The following is a 25,157-nucleotide window of genomic DNA, read 5'->3' as shown; positions in this document are numbered from 1 at the left end:
TTTTTTAAACTTAAACTTCTTCTAACGCCACTTCTTCAAAATAGACTCGCCCAGGCCATGGTATTTTGTGGAAGAGCCACATTCAAGGGGCCAAAGAGCCGCATGTGGCTCGCGAGCCGCAGTTTGCCGATCCTGGGTTTATACTATCAGGTAGAGAGGTAAGGCATGATGTCTATATCTGGTATACATACCGATATAAATGCATAAGCATTTAGATTACAAGAGATGCTAACAGAATAAGGAGGCAAGTAAAATTCCGCCTGTCACTGCTCACCTATTGCTAACCCTGCAAGAGTGCAGGGAGCAGATTAAAAAACACAAGCGCTGATGAAAAACCCTGCAGATCTCTCTTAAAATGACTTTTATTTTCCTGTGTTCCTTTAGTTCAGCCCTACATTGGCGTTCAAAGGGAGGTTAAATTTTCACAAGGCGGTCAGTAGTCTTTCTTGCGTGGAAAGCAGCTTCCCACACCCAGGAGAGCAAATACTGCGCCATCCCACAGAAAGGAGGCAGCCAGTCCAACACCTCTGGAGCACGTAGCCAGCCGCCCCGCCCTCGGGCTCGCCCCGCCCCTTACTCTCGCCCCGCCCCTTTGCGTAACCCGGATACACACCCACGCTACCCTTTCACCTCCTGGCAGTTGGCTAACGTGGATGTGAGACCCGGCTGCACCGTCCGGGTGAGTTGGACACGCGGGACGGCGAAGGTGCGCTTCACGGCGCGGCTCAGCCTTTCCCGGGAAGGAGCGATGGGGCGCGCGGGCGCCGGGGAGCGGGCGCCGGTGTAGAGCGCGCGGTGCTTGGCCCGGGAGCGCGGCGGCGTGCGCGGGGAGGCCTGTGAAGGCCGCCGCCCGGAGCGCCCGGCCTCCGGCGCCATGGCCCCCATGGGCATCCGCCTGTCCCCACTGGGGGTGGCCGTGTTCTGCTTGCTGGGTCTCGGCGTGCTCTACCACCTCTACTCGGGCTTCCTGGCCGGCCGCTTCAGCCTCTTCGGCCTGGGCGGCGAGCCGGTTGGCGGCCCGGCGGGTCCGGTGGCCGCGGCCGACGGCGGCACCGTGGACTTGCGCGAGATGCTGGCGGTGTCGGTGCTGGCCGCCGTCCGCGGGGGCGACGAAGTGAGGCGCGTTCGCGAAAGCAACGTCCTCCACGAGAAGTCCAAGGGGAAGACGCGCGAGGGAGCCGACGACAAGATGACCAGCGGGGACGTGCTGTCCAACCGCAAGATGTTCTACCTGCTCAAGACCGCCTTCCCTAACGTGCAGGTGGGTGCCGCGAGCGCCAGGCGCCGTGGGAGCGGTGGGCCCGGGAGTGTGGGAGCCTAGGAACGGGCCCCATCACGTAGACTCCTCCCCACAGCCCCAGGTCGTGGAGCTCTCGCTCCCATTTTACAGATGCGGATGGAGATTGAGACACTGAACTGGAGGTGCTCAAGGTCACCCAAACAGCTCCTGGATGAGCTGGGTGAGGTTGCAGGCAGTGTAAGGGCCCAGGCCCTCTGGCCCCTTCCCGAGTGTGTGCGTGTTTGGCATTGTGCCTGGGATCGGGAGCTTTGGGTTGTGGGTGGGCTTTTACATCAAAGGGCTGAGCTTACCCACGACCCGGCCTGCCTCAGGCTCCTCTGTCAAATGAAAGGGATTGCACCAGAACCCCCAAGGCCCTCTAGCCATCCATGATTTAATTACTGGAAAGGTGGTGACTGTATTAACACGTTTTCTGGCCGACCTACCAGGAATCAACGAAAGGTCAGCATCTGAGGAGGAGGTGCTATGGCGCCTGGCCTTTGTGGGATGGATACTTATGAATCTCTGTAGTTGTAGTGTTATCAGGACCCTCTTAATGGCACATATTTTGAGGGCCCTTCAAGGAACTTTTTGGCAGTATATTTCTCAGCAACTTCATTTCAACGGTCTATCCCTTATTTACTCCAGGAAATAAGAATTGAAGAGCATTTGCTTTTTCTTTGGGTAGATTTCTGGTAAGGACTCTTTCTGGTAAGGCGTTACTGCATTAGGGAAATTCAGTCATTTTTGGCTACTGGGAAGAAAAATTGTTTCCAGTGGAATTTAATTAATTAGATCAACAATGAAATCTAACCTGGGGCTTCTTTGAAAGAGTTTGGAGAGTGTTGTCATTGTAGAATTACATACCGTGTGTGACCCTCCTTCTATCTAGTCTTATTTCTGTGGTTTTCTTTCTTCCTCTTTCTCTCTTTTTTTCCTTTTCTTAATTTTTTTTTTTTTTTTTGCAGCAAGTAACATTGGCTTTCATCATCAGCTGCCGAATACGAGATGTAATTCACACAAGAATTCTCAAACACAACACACAACAGTTTCAATTTTTCTTTTGCCTTACCCTGCTTTATCAGTTTATACTTACATGTGTTTGCATCTCTCTGGTCTCCAAAACACAGAGTTCTTTCCTAGAGTTGGTAGAAGAAACAGGAGTTTCAGAGAAGTTGACATAGTTGTAACAGTAGCAATAGTAACATTTATTGAGTACATTCTAGGTGCCCAGATACTGGCCACACTGGACTTCATTTGATCTTCACAGCAACTTCAGAAGTAAATTTTATTTATGCCCACTTTCCAGATGGGAAATCTGAAGCTCATGGCACTTGACTACACAGTTTATATCATCTTTTAACTCTTCATTTTAGCTAGATCTTTAGGAGGCTACTTAAAACAGAACTTATATTATGGTTTCCTAGGGAAACAAAATTGTACAAGCTTAAAAGCAATAATAGTGAACTATAGTAAGCAGAGTTGATTTTTTTTAAGGTAAAGATAAAAATATTCTTAAATATTGGAAACATAAATCTGTGCATGTGTGTTCACATGCCAACTCCACCCCACTCCACTTCTGCCAAAGCTTTTGTCTTGGGTAACTTCCATAGGATTCTGAGTTTGCTTTCTCACTTATTAGCAAACACTAAGGGAACAGCTGCCAAGGGTAGAGAGCTGCCTTTCATTAAACACTAAAGCTAAACTTTTGGAATTGTAGATGTTGAAGTCTCCTTATTTTCTTGGGATTGTGTGAATGTTTGCATGTACTCTTCAGTGTTCATTTTGGATGGCGATTGGTGGAATAGAGGAGGCTATGTTCATTTGTACAATGGCAAAATAGGATAGTGTCATGTTGAGCTATCTCCTTTTGTCCCTATGTTGTTAGACTAGAGGCCAAATGCTGTAGCCATCTAAGTAGAGACTCAGTCATAGATTCTTTTCTTTTTTCACTCCCTTCCCCCAACACGCAGAAGTACAGTCTTAAAAGTCTGGTTGTTTTTGAAGCCTCACCTGCAATTTTTTTGGTAAGGAACTTAAATCCCGCTCAGTTTATTTTCTTATGGAAAATTAGCATCAAGAAACCAGATACTCTTTTTCTTTTATACTGGTGTCCGTGCAAATGGAAAGAGGTCTCTTCTTTTCTCCCACGACTTTCCTAGAGTAAGATGCTTGAGCTTTCCTATATATAAACATATATACTTTTTTAAAAAAAATATATGCTTTGTTTTCATGCCTTTTTTAAAATTATTTTTATTGATTTCGGAAAGGGAGAGATAGAAATATCAATGATGAGAGAGAATCACTGATTGGCTGTCTTCTGCATCCCTCCCCCCACACTGGGGATTGAGCCCACAACCTGGGCATGTACCCTTGACCGGAATCAAATCTGGGACCCTTCAGGCCGTAGGCCAACAGCTCTAGTCACTAAGCCAAACTGGCTAGGGTGAGCTTTCCTAATAAAGTTCACCCCTCAGAAAAACAGTATAGCATGTCACTCTAGAGCAAGCATGTCAAACTCACAGCCTGTTGGCCGCATGTCTTGTTTATTTGGCCCGTGTTAGCCTTTTGAGTTTGACGTGCTTGCTCTGGAGAGAGCAGTGGTCGGCAAACTGTGGCTTGCCAGCCGCCGTTTGCCGCTCTGTTGACTAATGAGTTTGCCGACCACTGCTCTAGAGCAACGATTTTCAACCTTTTTCATCTCATGACACATGTAAACTAATTACTAAAATTATGCAGCACACACAAATATATATTTTTTGCAGATCTAACAAAAAAATAGGTATAATTTTGATTCATTCACACCGGACAGCTATCGTGCTGGCTGCTGTCGTCTTTTTATTTGACAGCCTAGGGCAGTGGTTGGCAAACTGCCGCTCGCGAGCCACATGTGGCTCTTGGGCCCCTTGAGCGTGGCTCTTCCACAAAATACCACGGCCTGGGCGAGTCTGTTTTGAAGAAGTGGCGTTAGAAGAAGTTTGAGTTTAAAAAATTTGGCCCTCAAAAGAAATTTCAATCGTTGTACTGTTGATATTTGGCTCTGTTGACTAATGAGTTGGCCGACCACTGGCCTAGGGAAAGGGAAAAGAAGTCAGTGCCCCTGACTAAAGAGGTATTCCATGTTTTAAAAATTCTTGTGGCACACCAGTGTGCCTCCTGCAGCACACCAGCTGAAAATCGTTGCTCTGGAGCACTAACTAAACTGGGGACAATTTTGCCTCTAGGGGACATTTGGCAGTGTCTGGAGATGTTTGGTTCTCACAACTGGGGGTAGAGTGCTATTGACATCCTGTAGGTAAAGGGTAAGTAACCCACAATGCATGGAAAAGGAGCCCATAACAAGGAATTACCTGGCCTAATTTTTCAACTTGTGCCCACGTTGAGAAGCCCTACTCAAGTTTGTCCTAAGAAAACTCAAAGTTTGGCCTAGGATACCTGGATTTCCTTTTATAGTTAACTTTTTTCATGTTAGTGATCTTTGTTTAGTTCTCAGGGCAGCAGTTCTCTTCCTAAACACATTGGCAGTGCTTGATTTCTCTGTGTGAAAATAATAAATGCAGCATTGGTATGACACAGCGTCTTTTATCCTTGTGTATAATGATGAAAATGAGGCTGAAGATTGCTGGAGTGGATTTGCAGAGAAACATACAACAGACAAATATAGATTTTATGATTTAAAGTAAAGGGAATTCTTTTAAAATATATATATTTTGTATTGATTTCATAAAGGAAGGGAGATGGAGAGAGAGAGAAACATCAGTGATGGGAGAGAATCATTGATCAGCTGCCTCCCTCATGCCCCACATTGGGGGTCGAGCTCGCAACCCAGGTATTCTTTATTTGAGGGGCTCCTGTCCTCATCTTGACTTGTTCAGAGTTTTGACAATGATTTATTTTAAGATAAAGCATGGTATTCCAAGCTGGTAGGAGCAGCTTGTGTCCATGCCTTCCTGACCTCTAGAATAGGAGTTAAATCCTTTCAACAGGAGTGCCCACTAGAAAAGTTTGAGAAGTTCTAGTATAGTGCAAAGAATACTTGCCTTTGACATCTTGTCCAGTCTCCAGCCTATGCCAGTTATTAAACTTATGTTAAAATTAAATTATTAAACTCCTTTAAAATTAAGGTAACTAGTAATGGGATAATCAGTGCAGCAATAAACATTGCAGACAGAGAAACAGAAATTCATTGGGATAGGCCCAATAGAGGATTTTACTGTAGTAAAATCAAGTAGCCTGATGAGCCTGAATCAGAAGCACATGGAAGAAAGGTAGGCAGGAGCTGTATCATATGCCAAACTCTACGAAGTTTGGACTAGATCTTTAGTTCAATCCTAGAGTACTAAAAGATTTACCCAACTTTTCGTGAAGCCTACAATGTGCCATACTTTGTTTTGGCTTTGAGCACTTGGAGTGGGTGAGACCAGTTAGGAGACTTTTAAAATAGGCTATGTGGGAGATGAGAACCAGAACCTGGGCAATGGGAAATTTATACTTAGCTTGTTTTACTAACTAACCTTTATTTAGTCCTGGCAAGCACTGAATTAAGTTTCTTATTGCCTCTATTTATTTACTCAACAAAAACAGGAGGTGAGTACTATTACCTCCATTTTGCAGATGAATTGAGACTTGGAGAGGCTAAATAATTTGCCAAAGGATATACAGCTAGAAAGTAATCTTAGGTTCACAGAGATTCACTTAATGATCTGAGAATCATCTCAGATCTGTCTGATTCTATATATAAGGTACTCTAAGAGGTATAACTACAGTGTACTCTTAAACTACAATTTGAATGATTGGAAGGGCTCAGGGTAGATGCTTGAAGAATAGTAGAGGTGGTAAACCAGTTATGAGGCTTTTTCAAGTGAGAGACGATACATTTTGAATTGGAGTTATGATTGTAGAGAAGTTAGATGTGGAAGGATATGAGAAAATTTTTAGCGATGTGTCAAAAATGACTCTTATTTCTGGTTTTGCTGATGGTGAAAGGGATGACAAGTACTAGAGGGGAGATTAAGTGTTATCTTAGACTTAAGTTAGAGGTGCCTTGTATGTTCAAGGGAACATGTTAAGGAGATAAATACATATGAGTCTGAAGCTCTTGATATTTTTGAGTTAGAAATACAAATTTGTGAGTCAAAAATGTGATATTGATTGAAACCAGCTGTGGATAGGATTGCTTAATGAAAGAATATTGTGTGAGCCCTAGCTGGTTTGCTCAGTGGGTAGAGCATCAGCCTGCGGACTGAAAGGTCCCAGGTTCGATTCCAGTCAAGGGCATGTACCTTGGTTGCAGGCACATCCCCAGTAGGGAGTGTGCAGAAGGCAGCTGACGGATGTTTCTAACTCACTATCCCTCTCCCTTCCTCTCTGTAAAAAAAAAAAAAAAAATCAATAAAATATATTAAAAAAAAAAAGAATATGTGTGAAAGGGGAAGATGAGTACCTACAACCAAGGATAACAAAGACTGAAAATAATCCTACATAATAAAAGCCTAATATGCTAAGTGTCCGATTGTCCGGTCATCCGTTCAACCAATCAAAGTGTAGTATGCTAATGATATGCAAAGGCCACTCAATCGCTCACTATGATGAGCACTGACCACCAGGGGGCAGACGCTCCAACCTGTAGATTAGCTTGCTGCTGGGGTCCAGCTGATCAGGATTGAACGAGTTGGGCCGGACATGCCCTGGAGCCTTCTCTCTGTCCCTGGCTGGCTAACCTCCTGTGTCCCTCTCCAGCCCTGATAGTGCACCAGTGGGGTCTCTCAGCCTGGTCTGCACCCTCTTGCAATCTGGGACCCCTCAGGGGATGTGGGAGAGCTGGTTTTGGCCCGGTCCCGCTCAGTGCAGGAGCTACCCCCTGGTGGTCAGCGCACTCCCACAGGGTGAGTGCTGCTCAGCCAGAAGCTGGGCTCACGGCTGGCGAGCGGAACAGCAGTGGCGCCTCCGCGGCAGTCAGACATCCCCCAAGGTTCCCAGACAGTGAGAAGACGCAAGCCAGGCTGAGGGGACCCCTTTCATCCCCCCCTCCCCAGTGCATGAGTTTCGTGCACTGGGCCTCTAGTCACTTAATAATAGTAGCAGCCAACTTTTATTAAATGCTTACTCTGTGTTAAGTACTATACTGTTTGTTTTACCTTTTCTATTTCATTGAATCATACAAAGAACCCTGTAGGGAGATATATTTGTCATCCATTTTTAGCACTTGGTAACTGAAGCTCAGAAAGATTATTTATAGAGATATAGTTGAGATATAGTAGTTTATAGAAAAAGACTTCTGAAAAGGGAGGAGAATAAGATAGGTAGAGCAGTGTTTATCCATTTAGAAAATAGTTATTGAATTCCTACTGTGTCATAGGTACAGCTTGAGACAATATATTCAAAAATTTATTAAGATTTAATGATTTATGTAAATGGTAGTACCTTCTTAAGGTATTAACCAAAAGTCTCTTTAACCCCAAAGTAACGGAATTGTCATGTAAATAACATTAATTGTGTTTTGGATTCTTGATTTCTTCTTATTCAATTCCCTGTTAAGGACTAGGACAAGATAGGCAGTAGAGATGAGGGAGGGAGAGTAGATTGAATAGAATGTTAGTGAAGGATAATGTTGTCAATCAAGAAGTATTTAGCACCTATTATTAAGGCACTGGTTTAGAGGCAGTGGAGATGGAGCTACAGTAATGAAGGAACTGTGTCTGAACACCTGGATCTTATGTTGTAGTAGGTCAAGATAGATAGTTAACATGTTCAAATAAGTGACTTATACTGATAAGAAATAAAAGTAAGAACATGTGGGAAGAGTGATTTGAAGAAATAAAAGTAAGAACATGTGGGAAGAGTGATTGGGGGATCATGCTTTGGCCATGGGTAGTTGGGGAAGGCCACTCTGAGGCACTGTCATTTGAGCTGAGAGCTGAATGATAAGAAGCAGGCCATCATGCAGAGATTTGGTAAAAGAGAATATGAGCAAAAGAGTGCAAGTACAAAGGCCTTGAGGCCAAGGGACAAGTAAGTCTGGAATGTAGTAAATAAGAGTGCAAATAGAGAAAGGTTACAGATCATCCAGGCCTTGCCTTGTAGATGATAGTAAGCAGCCTGGATTTTGTCTCCATGTAATGAGAAATTATTGGAAGGTTTTAAGTAGGGAGTAATATAATCAGTCTCATTTAGGAAGGTGGCAGGTAGCTGGATTGAGAAGGAAAGCTCCATAAAAGCAGTGATTTTTGTCTCTTTTGTTCATTATTATATTTCAGTACCCAAAACAGTTTAGCTTGTGTAGTCATTAAGTAGTTGATGAATGAATGAATGAATCCGAGAATACACTGTAGGAGGCAAGAGCAATCAAAGGCTATTCTAGGAATCCAAATATGGGATAGATGGCGATTTAAACAAGAATTTTTTTTGTATACTGTACATGGTTTAGTCTGTGGTTTTTGCATGGTGATACAAAGTACTGTAGAGTGATGTCTGCAGATGGCAGGAATTCTCTACTGACATTCCCTCACAGAACATAGATTTTGGTGGTTACTCATGAACAAGAGTACCTTTCTGGGAGTCTGAGAGTCCAGCAGAAAACTTACAGCACACCACTGAGGCAAAAAAAAAAGAAAGAAAACCCACAGCAAGAATAAATGCATTAATGTTTTTGCTAATCTTGGGTACATTTATTTCTGTTGTTAGTGTAAATGGTTTTCTTTATGTTAAATATTTTTAATATTTCTTGTTAGTATATAAAAATTCATTTGATTGATAATGACTCGCATTGTACCTAGCAACTTAATTTTGTTCTATAATATTGCCACAAATTTTTTTGAATATTTTCAGTAATCAGATATCAGTTACATATTTTGCTCCTTTTCTAATCCTTGTCCTCTCCCATGCCCTCACCCTTCTTTAGCTTTCTAAAATGGCTAGGACTCTCTGCACATTATTAATAGTGGTTATGATGGAGGACAACTGACTGTCCTTCCTGCAGCATTCTTCAGCATCTGGCTTCCATTACTGTCTGACTTCAGACCTCATCTTGAGCTCCTTTCTTAGCTCACTTGCTCTAGCCATGTTTGCCTCCTTGCTGTACTCTGAATATACCAGGCACACGCTCACCTTAGGGCTGTTGCATTTTTTATTCCATGGGCTGGAGTGTGTGCCCATTACATACTTGCTAGTCTCACTTCCTTTAGATTTTCACTCTAATACCACCTTTTCAGTGTTGCCTTTCTTAGCTACCCTGTCTTTTAAAAACAAACTAACAACTTCATTGCAGCATATTTTACATATCATATAATTTGCTCATTTCTTATGTCCAATTCAGTAGTTTTTGGTGAATAGGCCAAATTGTGCAACCGTTGTCGTTAATCAGTTTTAGAAAAATTTCATCACCTTAAAAATATCCCTGTGCCCATTTACTGCTAATCCCTGTTCTACCCTCTGCCACAGGCAACCACTAATCTACTATCTCCATAGATCTGCCTGTTCTAGACATTTCACATAAATGGAATCATCCAGTCTTTAGTCTCTTGTGTCTTCTTTTTCATTTAGTATAATGCTTTAGGGTTTATCCATGCTATGGTATGAATCACTACCTCATTTCTTTTTATGGCTGAATAATGTTCTAAGATATGGATGTACCACATTTTGTTCATTCATCAGTTGATAGACATTTGGTAGTTTCCATTTTGGGGCCATTATGAATAATCCTAGCCACCCTATCTTAAAGAACAATCCTTTTCTAGTCTTCTACACACACTTCTTGTTCTTTCCTATTTTATTTTCTCTAGCATACCACATGCTTATTTATTTATTTTGTATATTGTGTATCTTCTTCAATAGAATGTAAGCTCCGCAAAGACAGACTTTTGTCTCACATTGATCAACATCATGCATGTCTGGTATAAAGTAAGAATCAGTAAACATTTGCAAACCAACAAAGGAAAAAGTGAGTGGATGAATTGGATGTTTACTATACACTGTATTAGAAATATTTTATGATTTACATGGCTTGGAGTTTCAGGAATATTACTATTTTTAACCTCTTCAATGTCAATTTAGGATATTTCAGGGTACTTTCCAGAGATTGCTGATAGCTGTGGGTTTTCACCCTGTATAACTTTGCTCATATACTGTTAGTGTTATAAACACTCTGACTCTGTAGTAATGGGGTCTAGGCATGGCATCACATTCAGTATAACACATTGATCTACTCTGGAAAGGGAGCTTGTCAGAAAGCACAGTACCTGCTTGTTTCTTTGAGGCTTACTTTATATTTTCTATATTTGGAGTCTTTGTTTTTCTTTGACAACAAGCTAACTTTGAATATTAGATTGGAAAGTACTTGAAGACAAAATATTGTTGGAATTTCTCTTACAATATAGTTTCATTTTGTAATAAAATGTCTTGAAATTAAAAAAATATTGATTTACCTACTTTAAATTTATGTGATTTTTGTCTGAAAGGTTTTTCTCTTTTGTGCTTTCCTAGGTAGTGATTTTCTTTCTTACTCTAAAAAATTTTTAACTATTATCTCTTTTTGATGCAGATAAATACAGAAGAACATGTGGATGCAACCGATCAGGAGGTTATCTTATGGGATCGTAAAATTCCTGAGGACATTCTGAAGGAAATAGCCACCCCCAAGGAGGTACCAGCAGAAAGTGTTACTGTCTGGATCGACCCACTTGATGCTACACAGGAGTATACGGGTAATTTTACAATTTAAAATTGATCTCAAACTTTAGATTGTATTATATATCAGAAAATCAGAATGAGGGCAGGTAGTATATACATGGTAGTAGATATTTTACCAATCTTGACAACTTTTCCATTAGATTTTAAGACAGAGCTGGATTAATGCAGTATCATATGACCCATTTGCACTGGATTGGTTATTCTCAATGTCCCTTCTCCCCACCCCCCCCCCCATGTATGTCATACTCTTTTTTTAAATATAAATATGTATATATTATTATTTTTAAAAAATAAATTTCAGAGAGAGGGAGAGAGAGAAACATCAGTGATGTGAGAGAATCATTGATTGGCCGCCTCCTGCACACCCCTTATTGGGGATCGAGCCTGCAACCCAGACATGAACCCTATTGGGAATTGAACTGTGACCGCCTAAATCATAGGTCGATGTTGAACCATTGAGCCACACCGGCTGGGCTGTATGCCATACTCTTATTGGTGATAATGGCTCATGATTCTTCAGTGAAGGGGAGTTTTATCAGTTACAACAAATGCTTCCTATTTGACACTTCTTGAGGTGTTTACTTATATATTGAGGTATGTGTTATTTAGATATTTATATAGTTCAGAATACAATATTTACCTGCGATAGTGGGAATTTCAACTTTATTGCATATACCTCTACTGTTAAAATTCAAAATAGTAAACCCTAGTCACCCAGAGAGCAAATAATTAGCAAAACAGAGAATTACCACCCCACTCCCTATTTTCATTCTTTTTACCTAGTGTTAGTTCAGATTTTATTTCTATGGATCCTTTCCCATGCCTTGTTTCTTACCCAGAGTATCTAATGCTTGCCTTTTCTCTGTTCTCTTGGTGCATATGTTAAAGTTGGTTGCTTGTACATTTGTCTTCCTTCTAGGTGGTAAGTTCTCTGAATGTGGGGGCTTCTGCTTTGTCACCTTGGTATTCTAGAGTTTAAGCACTGAACTTGACCCTTAATAGACACTCAATAAGTAACTATTTCGAGAACAGGGAGAAGACACTACGTTGTATATCTAATAATAACTGAAATTATAAAACAGTGTTGTGCATAAAATGTTTTTCTGAAACTGAGATTGGCCTGATCATATAATAGTCATAATATGTAGTGAGCTCACCCCTTGTGCAGAGAAGGTTATTTTTTAAATTTAATACTAAAATTAAAAATAATTTTAATATTTAAAGATGAGTACTTAATTAGTGTCTGTAATTTACAGATGAGGAAACTGAATTTAAATAATTTGCCCAAAGAAATGCAGCTAATAAAATGATAATCTGGGGTAATTTGCTTATAAAACCAAAACTCAACTACTTCCTTAAACTGGCTCTTACTATCTAGACTCTGAGGGGATTGTTGACGGTGAAAGACATTTTATAAAATATACATAAATTTTTAATGAAGTAAACTATAACATTATTCTGAATTTATATGTTACTTTAACAATTGTATTTATTTGTTTATTTCTCATAGAGGATCTTCGAAAGTATGTCACTACTATGGTTTGTGTGGCTGTATATGGTAAACCTGTCCTAGGAGTAATACATAAGCCATTTTCTGAATATACAGGTAAGAAATATGTTAGGGAAAGAGTTAATGTTATTATATCATTTGTCTATAGTGCTTACCATCCTGTCAGAATCTCAGCTGTAGCTCTCTAATTATTAGAGTCAGTCCCTTCCCCTACCTCACCCCTTCACTGGATACAGTAAGGATTTTATTGTTGGTCCTCAGAATACATGGCAAAGCAGGACTGTCTAAACTTTCTTTAGAGGATAGACAATGTGTAATGAAGATGAGAGATTCTTAGTGTATTGAGGAATACAGTTATATAGACTCCCAGTAACTGAGGTCCAGGGCTCTTACACATTGGATTCTGTGTGTATTCTGAGATCCACCCTGAAGTGCTCTTAACAAAATCTGTTGTCATATCAGAAAATGAGCTTGATCTTGTGGTGGTTAAGGACATAGTGGTATTATGGTGCTTAAGGGCAATGCCAACCTCAACATAAAAAATGGATGGTGTCACTGTGAAAATCTCAATAGCAGTACTAATACACTTAATATAGTTTGTGAGGGACACAATTACTGTTAGTATTCCCACTTAGAGATGAGAAACATGAGACTCAGAAAATTGATACAGTCCTCAAGCTCATCCAGCTAAATTAGAGCAGGAATCAACCTAGGAATTTTGTGCAAATCAGTATAGCACATCACTTTTATAATTATAATTCCATGAATACTAACATTTGTATAGTATTTAGTAGTTTGTAGTATACTTAATGCTATCTCAGTTCAACTTTTTGATAACTATGTGATAAGGAAAAATGTTATTGTATTTTATAGATGGAAAAGAGGCTTACCAGCTCTTACAATGAAAACCATACATTTATAAATGTTACTGTAAGAGCTAACTACTCTTATTGAATATCTCACATTTGTTTAGTATTTTCAGTTTATGAAATATATTGACATAAAATCACTTCACCCTTAAAATAACTCTGGAAAGAATGTAAAATAGAAATTATAGTGACGGTGAATTTTTTAATAAAAAAATGTGTATGCTAAAGTTAAGTACAGGGCTAAAGTCTTTGAAGCCCTCATTCTTTTGACAATGTCCCTTATTGCCTCTTCTGTATCAGGATTCCCTTTAGCTGCATATAAAGTAAATCTGATTACAGTGGTTAAACAAGTACAAGCTTTATTTTTCTCACCTAATAAGACGGCCAAGAGTGTAGGGATTGTTTAGTGGCTTTATAATGCTGTTAAGCTGACTTTTCTGTTTTTGCTTTTTTCCTAGAAGATGGCTTTTTATTTTATACTCAGTTTGGCGCTTCCAGTTTGCATAGGTCTATGCTAGGCTGAAAAAAGAGGAAAGAAGGTACATAAAAGATCTATGCTAGCTAGCCCTTCTTTGTATTAACTTGGCCCTCTCCTTCATCTCATTGGCCAGATGTCACATGGCACCCTTAGCTACGAGCTGAGCCTGCTACTTCAAAGAGAATTAGAACTGTAATAAAGGGAATGCAGAGGAAATTGATATCAGATAGGCAAATAGATTCACATTCTTTGGACCCTAGTTTCCACATCTGTTCATTTTAGGGGGAAAAATTGGGATAGGAAACTACCCATTGGAAAAAAAAATCTTTATTTTATAAAAATATGTATTTCTCCCCATATGCTTATCTAACTCCTTAGAATAAGAAAGCCAAGTCTCTAACTTATAGGAATAAGTTGTGTTCCAAAAAACTCTCTTAAGTTACTAATAAAATGCCCTGTTCTTCTGTGATACAGCTTTCTTGCCCAGCATACTGGAACATAAGGTGCTTGCTAGTCAGCAGATACCCAGAATAATCCATAGTCCTTAATTAGGTGTAGGTTGACCTGCTATTCCTGGATCAAAAGTTTGTTTGGTGTGCCTTATTCTTGGACTGTTATTTTCAGATCCAGACTGTATATTGATGTTTGTAGAATACCAACTGTCAAATAGTCTTTATCAGAATTTAGCAACATGGCTATAATAAATGGGAGGTAGATATTATTGGTGGCAGTTTTTTGTAAAGCTGACGAAAATTCTTACCAGATTTAATTAGAATTAATTCATTGAATTTGAAATTCTTAGAAGCAAGAGATACTTGAGTAGTTTTTTAATGAAGTAGTGTATAAGTGTAGATAGCCACGCAATGAAAATTGTAGCTATTAAAAATAAGTTATAGCCCTGGCCAGTGTGGCTCAGTTTGATTCCTGATCAGGGCACATGTTATTTCTTGCTGGACTTTTTAAAAGCAAATCTTACAGAAAGAATAAACACATTTTGTAAGCTGTTATTTTACCTTTTCACCATTACCTCATCAACACCAATCATTAGTATTTAAGTACCTACTGTGTTTTTTAAGGTGATTGAAATAATTTTGTCCATAGAAGTGTTATGACTGAATGTATTGAATTTATGTAACATGAAATATATTTTTAAAAATACTAAATTAGTAATTTTTATCTAAAAATATTCTGGTATGCCCTAGCTAGTTTGGCACAGCAAATAGAGGGTTGGCTGTGAACCGAAGGGTCCCAGGTTCAATTCCAGTCAAGGGCACATACCTTGGTTGCAGGCTCCTCCTCAGCGGGGGCCCTGGTCAGGGCATGTGCAGGAGGCAACCAATCAGTGTGTTTCTCCCACATTGATATTTCTATCTGTCTCTCCCTCTTTCTTCCACTCTCTCTAAAATCAATGGAAAAATATCCTCAGGTGAGGATTAAAAAATAAATAAATAAAATAATTCTGGTACTATCTACTGATACAATGCTATCTTGATTCTCTTACACAATACTGACCTCTAGAGATATAGCATTGTAAATTCACTTTTTAGTAAAATCATATTTTTGGGTCATTTCTAAAAAAAATTTAGAGGATTTTTATTTTTTCTTCTCAGGTTTTGAATTTTTTCTTTTTAAAACATTTTTATTAAGAATAATTTCAAATATAAAATTGTAATAAAATTTTTATACAGTAGTCTCTTATTGCAGTTTTATTTTCTGTGGTTCAGTTACCCTGAGATCAACCACAGTCTAAAAATATTAAATGGAGACTTCCAGAAATAAACAATTCATAAATTTTAAATTGCTCTCCCTTCTGGGTAGTGTGATGAACTCTCATGTTGTCCTGCTCTGTCCCACCCAAGATGGGAGTCATATTAAACTTTTCACATAATAATTTTATGATCTATTAAAAATGTAAAATGGGATCTTCTAACTTTTTTTTCTACATATAATAGCTAGAATTTTTCTATAAGGGAAATTTCTCCATCAACTGAAGTTATATATTTGTCTTGAAATGTTGTTCTTATAAGATAAGCGTATAACTCTTTTCCTATACCAGTTTTCACTTAAGGAGTTAGGGTGAAAACTGCCTGCAGTGAGAACAAATGTTATTTTCACGTGGAGGGAAAGAGCAGGCTTTCTCCTTTTTTTATATATACTTACTAGAGGCCCAGTGCATGAAATTCGTGCATGGGGGTGTGTGTCTCTCGGCCCAGCCTGCACCTTCTCCAATCTGGGACTCCTCGAGGGATGTCCAACTGCCCGTTTAGTCCAGATCCAGGTAGGATCGGGCCTAAATGGGCAGTCGGACATCCCTCTCACAATCCAGGACTGCTGGCTCCCAACTGCTCGCCTGCCTGCCTTCCTGATTGCCCTTACCCGCTTCTGCCTGCCAGCCTGATCACCCCCTAACCACTCCCCTGCCAGCCTGTTTGCCCCTAACTGCCCTCCCTTGCAGGCCTGGTCACCCCTAACTGCCCTCCCCTGCAGGCCTGGTCACCCCTAACTGCCCTCCCCTGCAGGCCTGGTCACCCCTATCTGCCCTCCCCTGCAGGCCTGGTCACCCCTAACTGCCCTCCCCTGTAGACCTGGTCCCCCCAACTGCTCTCCCCTGCAGGCCTGGGTCCCCCCCCCCCCCAACTGCCCTTCCCTGCAGTCCTGGTTGCCCCCAAATTCCCTCTGCCGGCCTGGTCACCCCTAACTGCCCTCCCCTGCAGGCTTGATCGCCCCCAACTGCCCTCCCTTGCAGGCCTGGTCCCTCCCAACTGCCCTCCCCTGCTGGCCTGATCACCCACAACTGCCCTGTCTTGCAGGCCTGGTTTCTCCAACTGCCCTCCCCTGCTGGCCATCTTGTGGCAGCCATCTTGTGTCCACATGGGGGCAGCCATCTTGCATGTTGGAGTGACAGTCAATTTGCATATCATCCTTTTATTAGATAGGATTAGATAGGATAGAGGCCTGGTGCACGGGTGGGGGCCAGCTGGTTTTCCCTGAAGGGTGTCCCGGATCAGGGTGGGGGTTCCCTTGGGGTGTGGGGCAGCCTGGGCGAGGGGCCTGTGGTGGTTTGCAGGCCGGCCACGCCTCCTGGCGACCCAAGCAGAGGCCCTGGTATCTGGGATTTATTTATCTTCTATAATTGAAATTTTGTAGCCTTGAGCGGAGCCAAGCCTCCTGCTTGCTCCATGGCTGCAGCCATTTTTGTTGGGATTTATTTATCTTCTATAATTGAAACTTTGTAGCCTTGAGTGGAGGCCTGGGCCTGCCAGGGCAGGCGGAAAGCTTGGCTTCCTCCATTGCCGGGGGCAACCCAAGCCTCCTGCTCTCTCAGTGACCACAGCCATCTTGGTTGGGTTAATTTGCATACTTGCCCCTGATTGGCTGGTGGGCGTGGCTTGTGGGCATCGTGGAGGTACAGTCAATTTGCATATTACTCTTATTAGATAGGATGATCTCATGGATATTTATGTATTGAGTATGGTTCAAACTAGAATTATTATTTTTTGGGTTAAATTTGTTTTTTTACACCTTAATATTATATGGTCCCTTTCTTTAAGAATTATCTGTTGGTTCTCTCCTATGAACAACAATTAAGTCAGCTTATTTTAGCCTTCTTGACCACCACCATTTATATCTTTTTTTTATGTTTATCTTTCTACACTGTTATTTAACTCTTCAGATTTAAATGGTATCTCTTGAGTCTCCCTAAGCAACTCTGAGATAACATTTACATACCTTTATTCTAACATCTTTTTCCTCTCTTTGGTTTCCTCTTATATTCATTAAATTGATTTATTGCTCCCATCTTATACCTTTTTTTCTTGGACAATGTAGAAGTTGTTGAACTGCTGTGGTATTTGTGTGGGCATATGTTGATTCTTCTTGGCAAAGAGGCTGATAATTGATTTTTTTCCCCTTGGAAAGGGCTTGGTCTTTTTTGCCTGGAATGCCAAAGAGCTTTATCTTTGTAGTCTAATAATAGAGCAATGCTATATCTCTAATTCAGATTTGGCATTCTGGTCAGATGTCTACATAGTGTGTCTCTCAGTGTGGACAATTAGGTCTTCTTTTATTTCAGGAACATTTTCTTGAATCATAATTTTAAAGATGAGTTCTCTTTCATTATTTTGTTTTTCTTTCTCAGGGACTCCTAATGTATATTTGTTGACTCTTCTTTCTCTGACTTCTGTATCTGTCACTTTCTCTTTCCTTTTATTTGTTTTGGCTTTTTGCTTGTCTCATTGCTTGCTATGCTTTTGGACAAGTCAGTTGTCCTCTGTGTATTCTGATAGAGAGATAGAAACATCGATGAGAGAGAAACATCAGTTGGCTGCCTCCTGCATGCTCCCTACTGGGGGTCCAGCCCGCAACCCAGGCATATGCCCTGACTGGGAATCAAACCGGTGACCTCTTGGTTCATGGGTTGATGCTCAACCATTGGGCCACACCAACCAGGCTCTTTTTTAATTTTGTTGCTTATTTATTTTTAATCATGTTGGAATGCTATATTATAGTTTTTCTCTGCTTTGTATAAATTTTCAAGTAGCCTGAAATGTTTTAATCTTTGTTCTCTGTGTTTTATTTTTCAATGGACATTGTGGTTTAACATTTTTTTCATATTTGGCCAGCTACTGTGGAATTATTTGGAGGCTGGTGATTCTCAGTTCAGGAGCTCTTTTCTGTTAGCATGAGGAAAGCATTATCTTTATTATCAGGCATCTTTTCTGTTTTTACATTTCTTCTTTCTTGTTTGATCTCATCTTGCTTCAACCTTTCCTTCTTGTTAGTTTTATTTGCTGTCTTCCAAATTATCTCTCTTTTCGGGAGACATCCTAAAATATGTTGTACATCATCCAGTATGTTAGTTAAGACTTCACTTTTGGTTTCATGTCTTCTCTAAGCTTCTTCTTCTTGAGAAGGCTAACCCCTATTTTGTAAAACTACTGTTTGGAATTCTATGCTATATTTTAGACGGCCTCTTATTCTAAAAAAAATAATCACTTTGCTTTCCAGCCTGCTTTAGCCTGCTTGAATAATAAGGAAGATAAACTTAGCTGTTTGACCTTGTAGGTCAGAAACTAGATATGCCCATACTCTCAATGCCATGCCAGGTGTATTTTTTAATTGGATAGAACTGTGTTGTTTTCAAGGCCAGCAGCAAGATAACCACTAAGTACACATAGGGCTGGTTTTTTAATAAAAAGGAAAGTTCTGCTTATAGCTCTGCTTAGAATTTGAATTCATTTTTCTCTAAGCCCATCAGTGAATAAAGTGTGACTCCAAATTCTCCAAGCATTGCTTGATTTATTCCGGTTTCCTCTAACAATCTCACTGCTCTATTACCAAGTTTCAGGTCTTTTTCCTTCTGGGAATAAATCCTGGCTGACTTTCTGTCACCACTGAGGTCCTCTGACCTCTTGGCACTTTGTGAAGCTCCTGCCATGTTCCCCACACTGGGGTCAGTTGCAGCACTGATTCAGATATCTCTGGTATTTATTCCCCTTATTATAAATTTGGGTTGATAGCTATCCTCTCTCTGCTACTTACACGCATTGATTAAGGGAGTTTGTATTAATCTCCTTGTTGCTATGTGGGGTTTTTAGCAAGAAGTGTGAGAAGAGTCCAGGAGACTGTCATCATCCTTGGGGAACTCAGAAACCCAGACTCTTAATTTTTTTGATTTTTCTTTTTCTGCAGCCAGGAATATATAGTAATGCAGCTGCTTTCATTGCTAGCCATGGTCGACTATATTTTATACCATAGTGAGTGACCAATAGAATAACAATCTAACTGGGATAATTCTGAGTAAGTTTTGTTTTCTTGTATAGTTTAGGTAGACAGTGAAGAACACTTCTAAACCAAGAAAAATATTTCCAGCCATCTCTGGAGTCTCTCCTCCTTCTTAAAAACTTCTGTTCTTTTTTGAAATCTAGTACCTTTTTTATACTGTTTGACAAAGCAGTATGTAAACCTAACTTACCTCTTTGATAGTTTTAAAATTTAAGTTATCCAGGGTAATTAGTTGTGCTTATGTCATAGGTTGTCACGGGTTGGGTTCTCCAGGAATGAGACTTTGAGAGAGAGATTGGCGTGCAGAATGTTCACTAGGGGCGACTTGGGCTTACCTTTGCGAAGGGAGGGAAGGGAGCTGGCTTAGATGCAAGGAGCAGTTGAGTTGCAGTGTGATCCAGTGAAGAAGACTCAGCTGCCACCCCACAGGGAGCTCTGGAGCTTAGGAGTTCTTAAGCCAAGTGTGTGTTATTGTATCTCTGGCTGGGCAGGATTATATGGCCTTTTTTAGCTTTGTCTTAATACATGCCTATTTTAATGTAAAAAAAATACATAGTACTCTGTCCTCAGGAAAAAAAATAAAGCTTCTGTTTTAGAAAAAAATACAAGTAACTCTGTGGAAGAGAATTTTCTTAAGTTTCTCTTGGTACTTTGAATTGAGGATTTTAAAATTCCAGTGCTATTAATGGATATTATATTTGCTTTTCAGCTTGGGCAATGGTAGATGGTGGGTCGAATGTGAAAGCCCGCTCTTCCTACAATGAGAAGACCCCAAGGATTGTTGTATCTCGTTCCCATTCAGGAATGGTCAAACAGGTTGCTCTTCAGACTTTTGGAAACCAGACTACAATTATCCCGGCTGGTGGTGCTGGTATGTTTCTGCTCCCCTTTGATGCCTGTAAAGTGTTCCCAGCATGGTCCAGGCTATGGCAGGAGAAAGATTTGGTTGCCACATGCTTGGGAAGAAAATGAGAGTAGACAGTGTACTTTCAAGTAGGCCTGGTCTCCTACTTGATTTCTAGGGTGGGATTTCAGTCATGCATGCTTCCTTGACAGAGACTTATCTCCCAATAGAAACACAATTTCACAATAGTGATTTCTGTTCCTCAAGTAACAAAGCATCTTACTGTCAGTGATGTACTGTCAATGGTTGTTTTATATATGATCTGATTTCAAAATAGTTCTATTAGTTTAACTCAGGGAGAGGAGTAGAAAAGATCCAAGTACATTATGATGTTTCATGTGGTAAAAGGATGCCAGAAATCATAAGTGTCGTTACAATGGCTAATCTCTGGATCATTTTTAAACCCCTGAACTCTTTAGCTTGCATGTCTGGGATGAGCCAGAGTCTAGTGCCCATGCAGCTAGCTTAGTGCATATTCTGTAATATGGCCTGTATTATAGGTGAGGGGTCAACTGGCTTTTTCTGGAAGGTAGTACATAGTTTAGCCCTGTGAGCTGCATATGGTCTATAGTGCATGCTGGTTTTTGTTTTGTTTTTTAAACTACCCTTTCAAAATATAAAAATCATTTATAGCTTGAGGTCTATATAAAAATAGGCCATTGCCTAGACGTGGCTCATAGGTCATTTGCCCACCCTTGTTTTGAATACTGTTTAGTATCATAAAAATCTTTTAATTCAAATAAATAGCAAATATTTGTCAGAAACATTTGTGTTTGAAAACCTTTTCAGCACAGTACAAAAGGGGAAATAATGCTTATTAACTTTTAAGCCTGTAGTTTTAGTTTGTTGGTTACATATATCTGCTTTTCTTGATATGACTTTATTCTTTTCTTACAGGCTCTCTGTTAGGTTGGTTAAGAAAGGTAATGGCCAAATACTCAGGAATGGGATAAACCAGGTTCTAGACCCAGTTTCTTCTGCAGTTGTCTTATTATTTTATTTTTAAACTCTACCTCATTACAAAGAGGATATACGATAGTAGTGTTATTTTGTATTCTCTTCTTTCAAATCTAGCCTTTCTAGGTATTCAGGTGAAACGTGGGTGTTTAGTTTCAGCATAATATTCCATAGAAAATGATACGTACTGAATGTATTATTTCATAGAAAACAACCACAAAATCGGTGTAAATTTTAAAATTTTAGACATAGTTGGTTATACTGGAGAATAACAAGTTACTTTGCAGTATATTTTTTGTTCATTTGGGTTTAATGTCTGTGCTATTACTTTGTTAAAAACCCCAAACACCTAATTTGAAATAATTTTAGACTTGGCAGTTGCAAAGGTAGTACAGAGAGCTCCTGTACACCCTGTGCTTTTGTTTTTCACAGTGTGCTCAAAAAGTAAGCAACTTTCCTTAAATCTTTCCAACAGTAACCTAAATTCTGTTCTCTTTTAGGTTATAAAGTTTTAGCGCTCTTGGATGTGCCTGATAAGAATCAAGAAAAAGCTGATGTATACATTCATGTGACATACATCAAAAAGTGGGATATATGTGCTGGCAATGCCATCTTAAAAGCCCTCGGGGGACATATGACTACCCTGAGTGGTGAAGAAATCAGTTACACTGGTTCTGACGGCATTGACGGTGGGCTCCTGGCTAGCATCCGAATGAACCACCAAGCTCTGGTCAAAAAACTCCCAGATCTAGAGAAGACGGGACATAAATAAGCAAAGTTGATTATAGATGACAGCTCTTCCAGAGCTGCATGGTCAGCCTGAAATTTGGAGGCTTCAAATGATCGGTGGAGACTCTGCATGGTTAAGGCCATCCCGAACTTTTTAAAGTATTTATGAAGCATCAGAGACTTATTTTCCCTGTAATAGGATACAAGATCAGGGGAGATGGGTTGCTTCGTGTCTCAAGTATTGTCTTTATTTTTGAGACTATTTTCGTACAGTTGTCATACACAGGCGTGCAGGTGTGTGTGGGTGTATGTGTGTGTGCGTGCGCGTGAATTAAAATCTATAGCTGAGTCTACATTGTTATGAGTCACCATTTTCACACAACATCATGAATCTTCACTGTTAGTACTTTCATGTAAAATTGGGCTGAAGAAAGGATTGATTTCCTATAGATGTTTAATATTACTTTTTACTTATATCTCATTAAAAACAAAGTATGTTGGGGTTTTTACCCTTAATTCAGATGGAAAGCACAAGAAGCCACATGTTCATTAATATGCAACAAATGTTATATTTATCTGTTCCTGAATATTTCTTATGGGTTAAATAGAATAAGCTTAAATTGTTTTTTTCTTTGAAATTTTAATAACAGGTTCACCAGCAAGTAGAGAATATAGATACATGGTGGTTGCTTGTAACTTCTTTGTGTGTGTGCTTTGTTTCTACAAAGAAAAATGTGTTTGTACCCAGGGGTTCAGCTTTCCTGGCGTCTTGCTGTTGATTTTCATTTGCCCTATGGACAGTGCATGATTTCATTCATTCCCTCTTGAACACTTTAGTCTTTTACGTGTAAGGTTTGGATTAAGATTTCAGGGATAGCATTAGCATTTTAGTATATTTTTTCATTAGGGACAAAATATGTTATAAGGCACTAAAAAAATGTAAACAATTCTATTAATTGAAAGTTAATTTGACACTATATGAATTGAGCTAGCTTTCATTATTTTCAAAAGCTTTGTTTAAGTACTTGTAAAAAAATTTGACAGGTTTGTATATAGGGATTCTCTCATTGAGAATGAGTTATGGTTGCTCTTACCATTAATAAATGGGTATAACTTTACCAAACTCTCAAATAGTAAATTCTGAGATATTTTATGGTTGTCCTTCAGATTAAAATAATGAAGGTTGACATTAATATTTGAAGCATTATTTTTCTATTCAGCATGCGAAATCTGGTTGGAAGAAAGGTGGCATAGTCACTGTATCACTAATTGCAATCTTGCTTTGTGAAATATCATTGGGATGTCTGATTTCTCTCATTGTGATGTCTGAAAACTTTACGTATGCAAACAATACCATTATTTCACGTGACTTTGCCGTCCTTGTGTTCCATAATACACTGATCAAGAGAGGGATTTCTCATGATTTCTTTTTTCCCTCCCTCCCTCCCTCCCTCCCTCCCTCCCTCTCTCTCCCTTCCCTCTCTCTCCCTTCCCTCCCTCCCTCCCCCTTCCCTCACTTCTTTCTTTCTTCCTCTTTTATAACCTTAAAGCAACCTTCCATTTATTTCCTATCTTGGAGATAAAATTGACCAGAGTGGACATCCTCACGTGTGGAATGTGCATACAACTTGTAAGTTTGGTTATTACACTGTCCAAAGCTCTAATTCCTCATTAGGAAATTGAATTTAGTATGATGCTCATGTTTCAACCCAATCTCTAGCAACTGGTAACAAATCTGGGCCTCAATAGATAGGCTTTGTTCACTGTAAATTTATTCAAGAATTTTTGTAGGTGGAACACTTGATATTTAAACAGGACTTACGAATGCTGAACAAAATATTGAAGATCTCATATTTTTACTTAGTAGCTGTGAGATGAATCCTTTTTTCTCAGGAGAGATGGCAAAGGCATATGCTATTTCCAGAGTATCATGGTATAAAAGCATTTGTGTCATTGTAATATGTCATACTTAGGGAAATAAGACTGGCATAGTAGAAATGGAATTGGAGTTGTTTTCTTTCTGCAATATTATGTGGAACTTTCTGATTTAATGGAAATGGGAATAGTTTATATTAGCAAGCATGATTGCTTGGTTTTATTTTTAATTACATTAATTTGCGTGTAGATAATGACTATGAAGGACTTGTGTGCAAAAATTAAGATATTGACTCAGTTAAATGTATTATTTTTATAATTTGTTGGGTACAGTCTAGTTACTAATGATTTTTAAGTGCTTTTATTGAAAGTTTGCTTAATTTTTTGTTTCTAAAAGTCAGTATACATTACAGAACTAATATAACTACAAAGAACAGTATTGATATTTATGTGAGACATTAGTATGCCAGAACATACCAGTCAAACACCTCATGAGTAAATGAGTCATGTAATATCTCCCAGGATTATATAAATTATTTCTAAAATGTAGCAAAAACTAGAGTTTACATTTAGACCCTCACCTCCCCACCTCCTGGTCTTCCCTGTCCCTCATTGTTCTTATTTAGAAGATAATTTTCCCTTAAAATTAAGTTTTACACATCACAGTCAGTAAGAAGCAGTGGCATGAATAACCTCAGTAGCCATCAGCTGTCCCCTTCCTCTGCCTCTTCATTCCTACCTCATTCCCTATCTCCCCAGCGCCTTAAATGTTCTCCTTTTATTTCTGCTCTTCTTCCTTAATCTATATACTCTTCCCAAACCTTATCAAGGAATTCTTTCATAGACCTATTTCTCTCAAGATTAACTGCTGAAATCGTAACAGTAGAATTGAGACTCCAGTGAGAGATCAATCCTGGTGAAATCCTAGCTGACCATTAATTTTCAGACTCTCCTGATAAAGCAAAGGAAAATCACCTTAAAATCACAGAGCTTAATGCTGTCAAATCTAACCCATGCTTCAGTTTTCACAAAGCAAATCTTCCAACTCTACCTTCAAAGAAGAAATATGCAGGAAATTTAGTTTG

At 39.6% G+C, this 25,157-nt stretch overlaps 1 protein-coding gene across 1 annotated transcript; it reads left to right on the top strand.

Annotated features, from left to right (window-relative positions):
- Positions 1 to 630: 630 nt before the first annotated feature.
- On the top strand, positions 631 to 23,320 carry BPNT2 (3'(2'), 5'-bisphosphate nucleotidase 2). Its single transcript, XM_080646194.1, has 5 exons — positions 631 to 1,261; positions 10,818 to 10,980; positions 12,477 to 12,572; positions 20,317 to 20,478; positions 21,969 to 23,320. Exons 1-5 carry the CDS (start codon positions 875 to 877, stop codon positions 22,238 to 22,240), a joined length of 1,080 nt encoding a protein of 359 aa, XP_080502320.1. The 5' UTR covers positions 631 to 874; the 3' UTR covers positions 22,241 to 23,320.
- The last annotated feature ends 1,837 nt before the right edge of the window (positions 23,321 to 25,157 follow it).

The sequence above is a fragment of the Plecotus auritus genome (genome assembly GCF_963455305.1).
Source record: "Plecotus auritus genome assembly, chromosome: 11".
NCBI lineage: Eukaryota > Metazoa > Chordata > Mammalia > Chiroptera > Vespertilionidae > Plecotus > Plecotus auritus.
Note: the sequence above shows the minus strand (reverse complement) of the source record. Positions and strands in the feature narration are given on the sequence as shown.

Excerpts from the sequence above, each read along its gene's own strand:
- BPNT2 (XM_080646194.1), top strand. The coding sequence starts at position 875 with ATGGCCCCCATGGGCATCCGCCTGTCCCCACTGGGGGTGGCCGTGTTC. Across the intron at positions 12,573-20,316 it reads GCCATTTTCTGAATATACAG|CTTGGGCAATGGTAGATGGT; the intron begins GTAAGAAATATG and ends TTTGCTTTTCAG. Across the intron at positions 20,479-21,968 it reads TATCCCGGCTGGTGGTGCTG|GTTATAAAGTTTTAGCGCTC; the intron begins GTATGTTTCTGC and ends GTTCTCTTTTAG.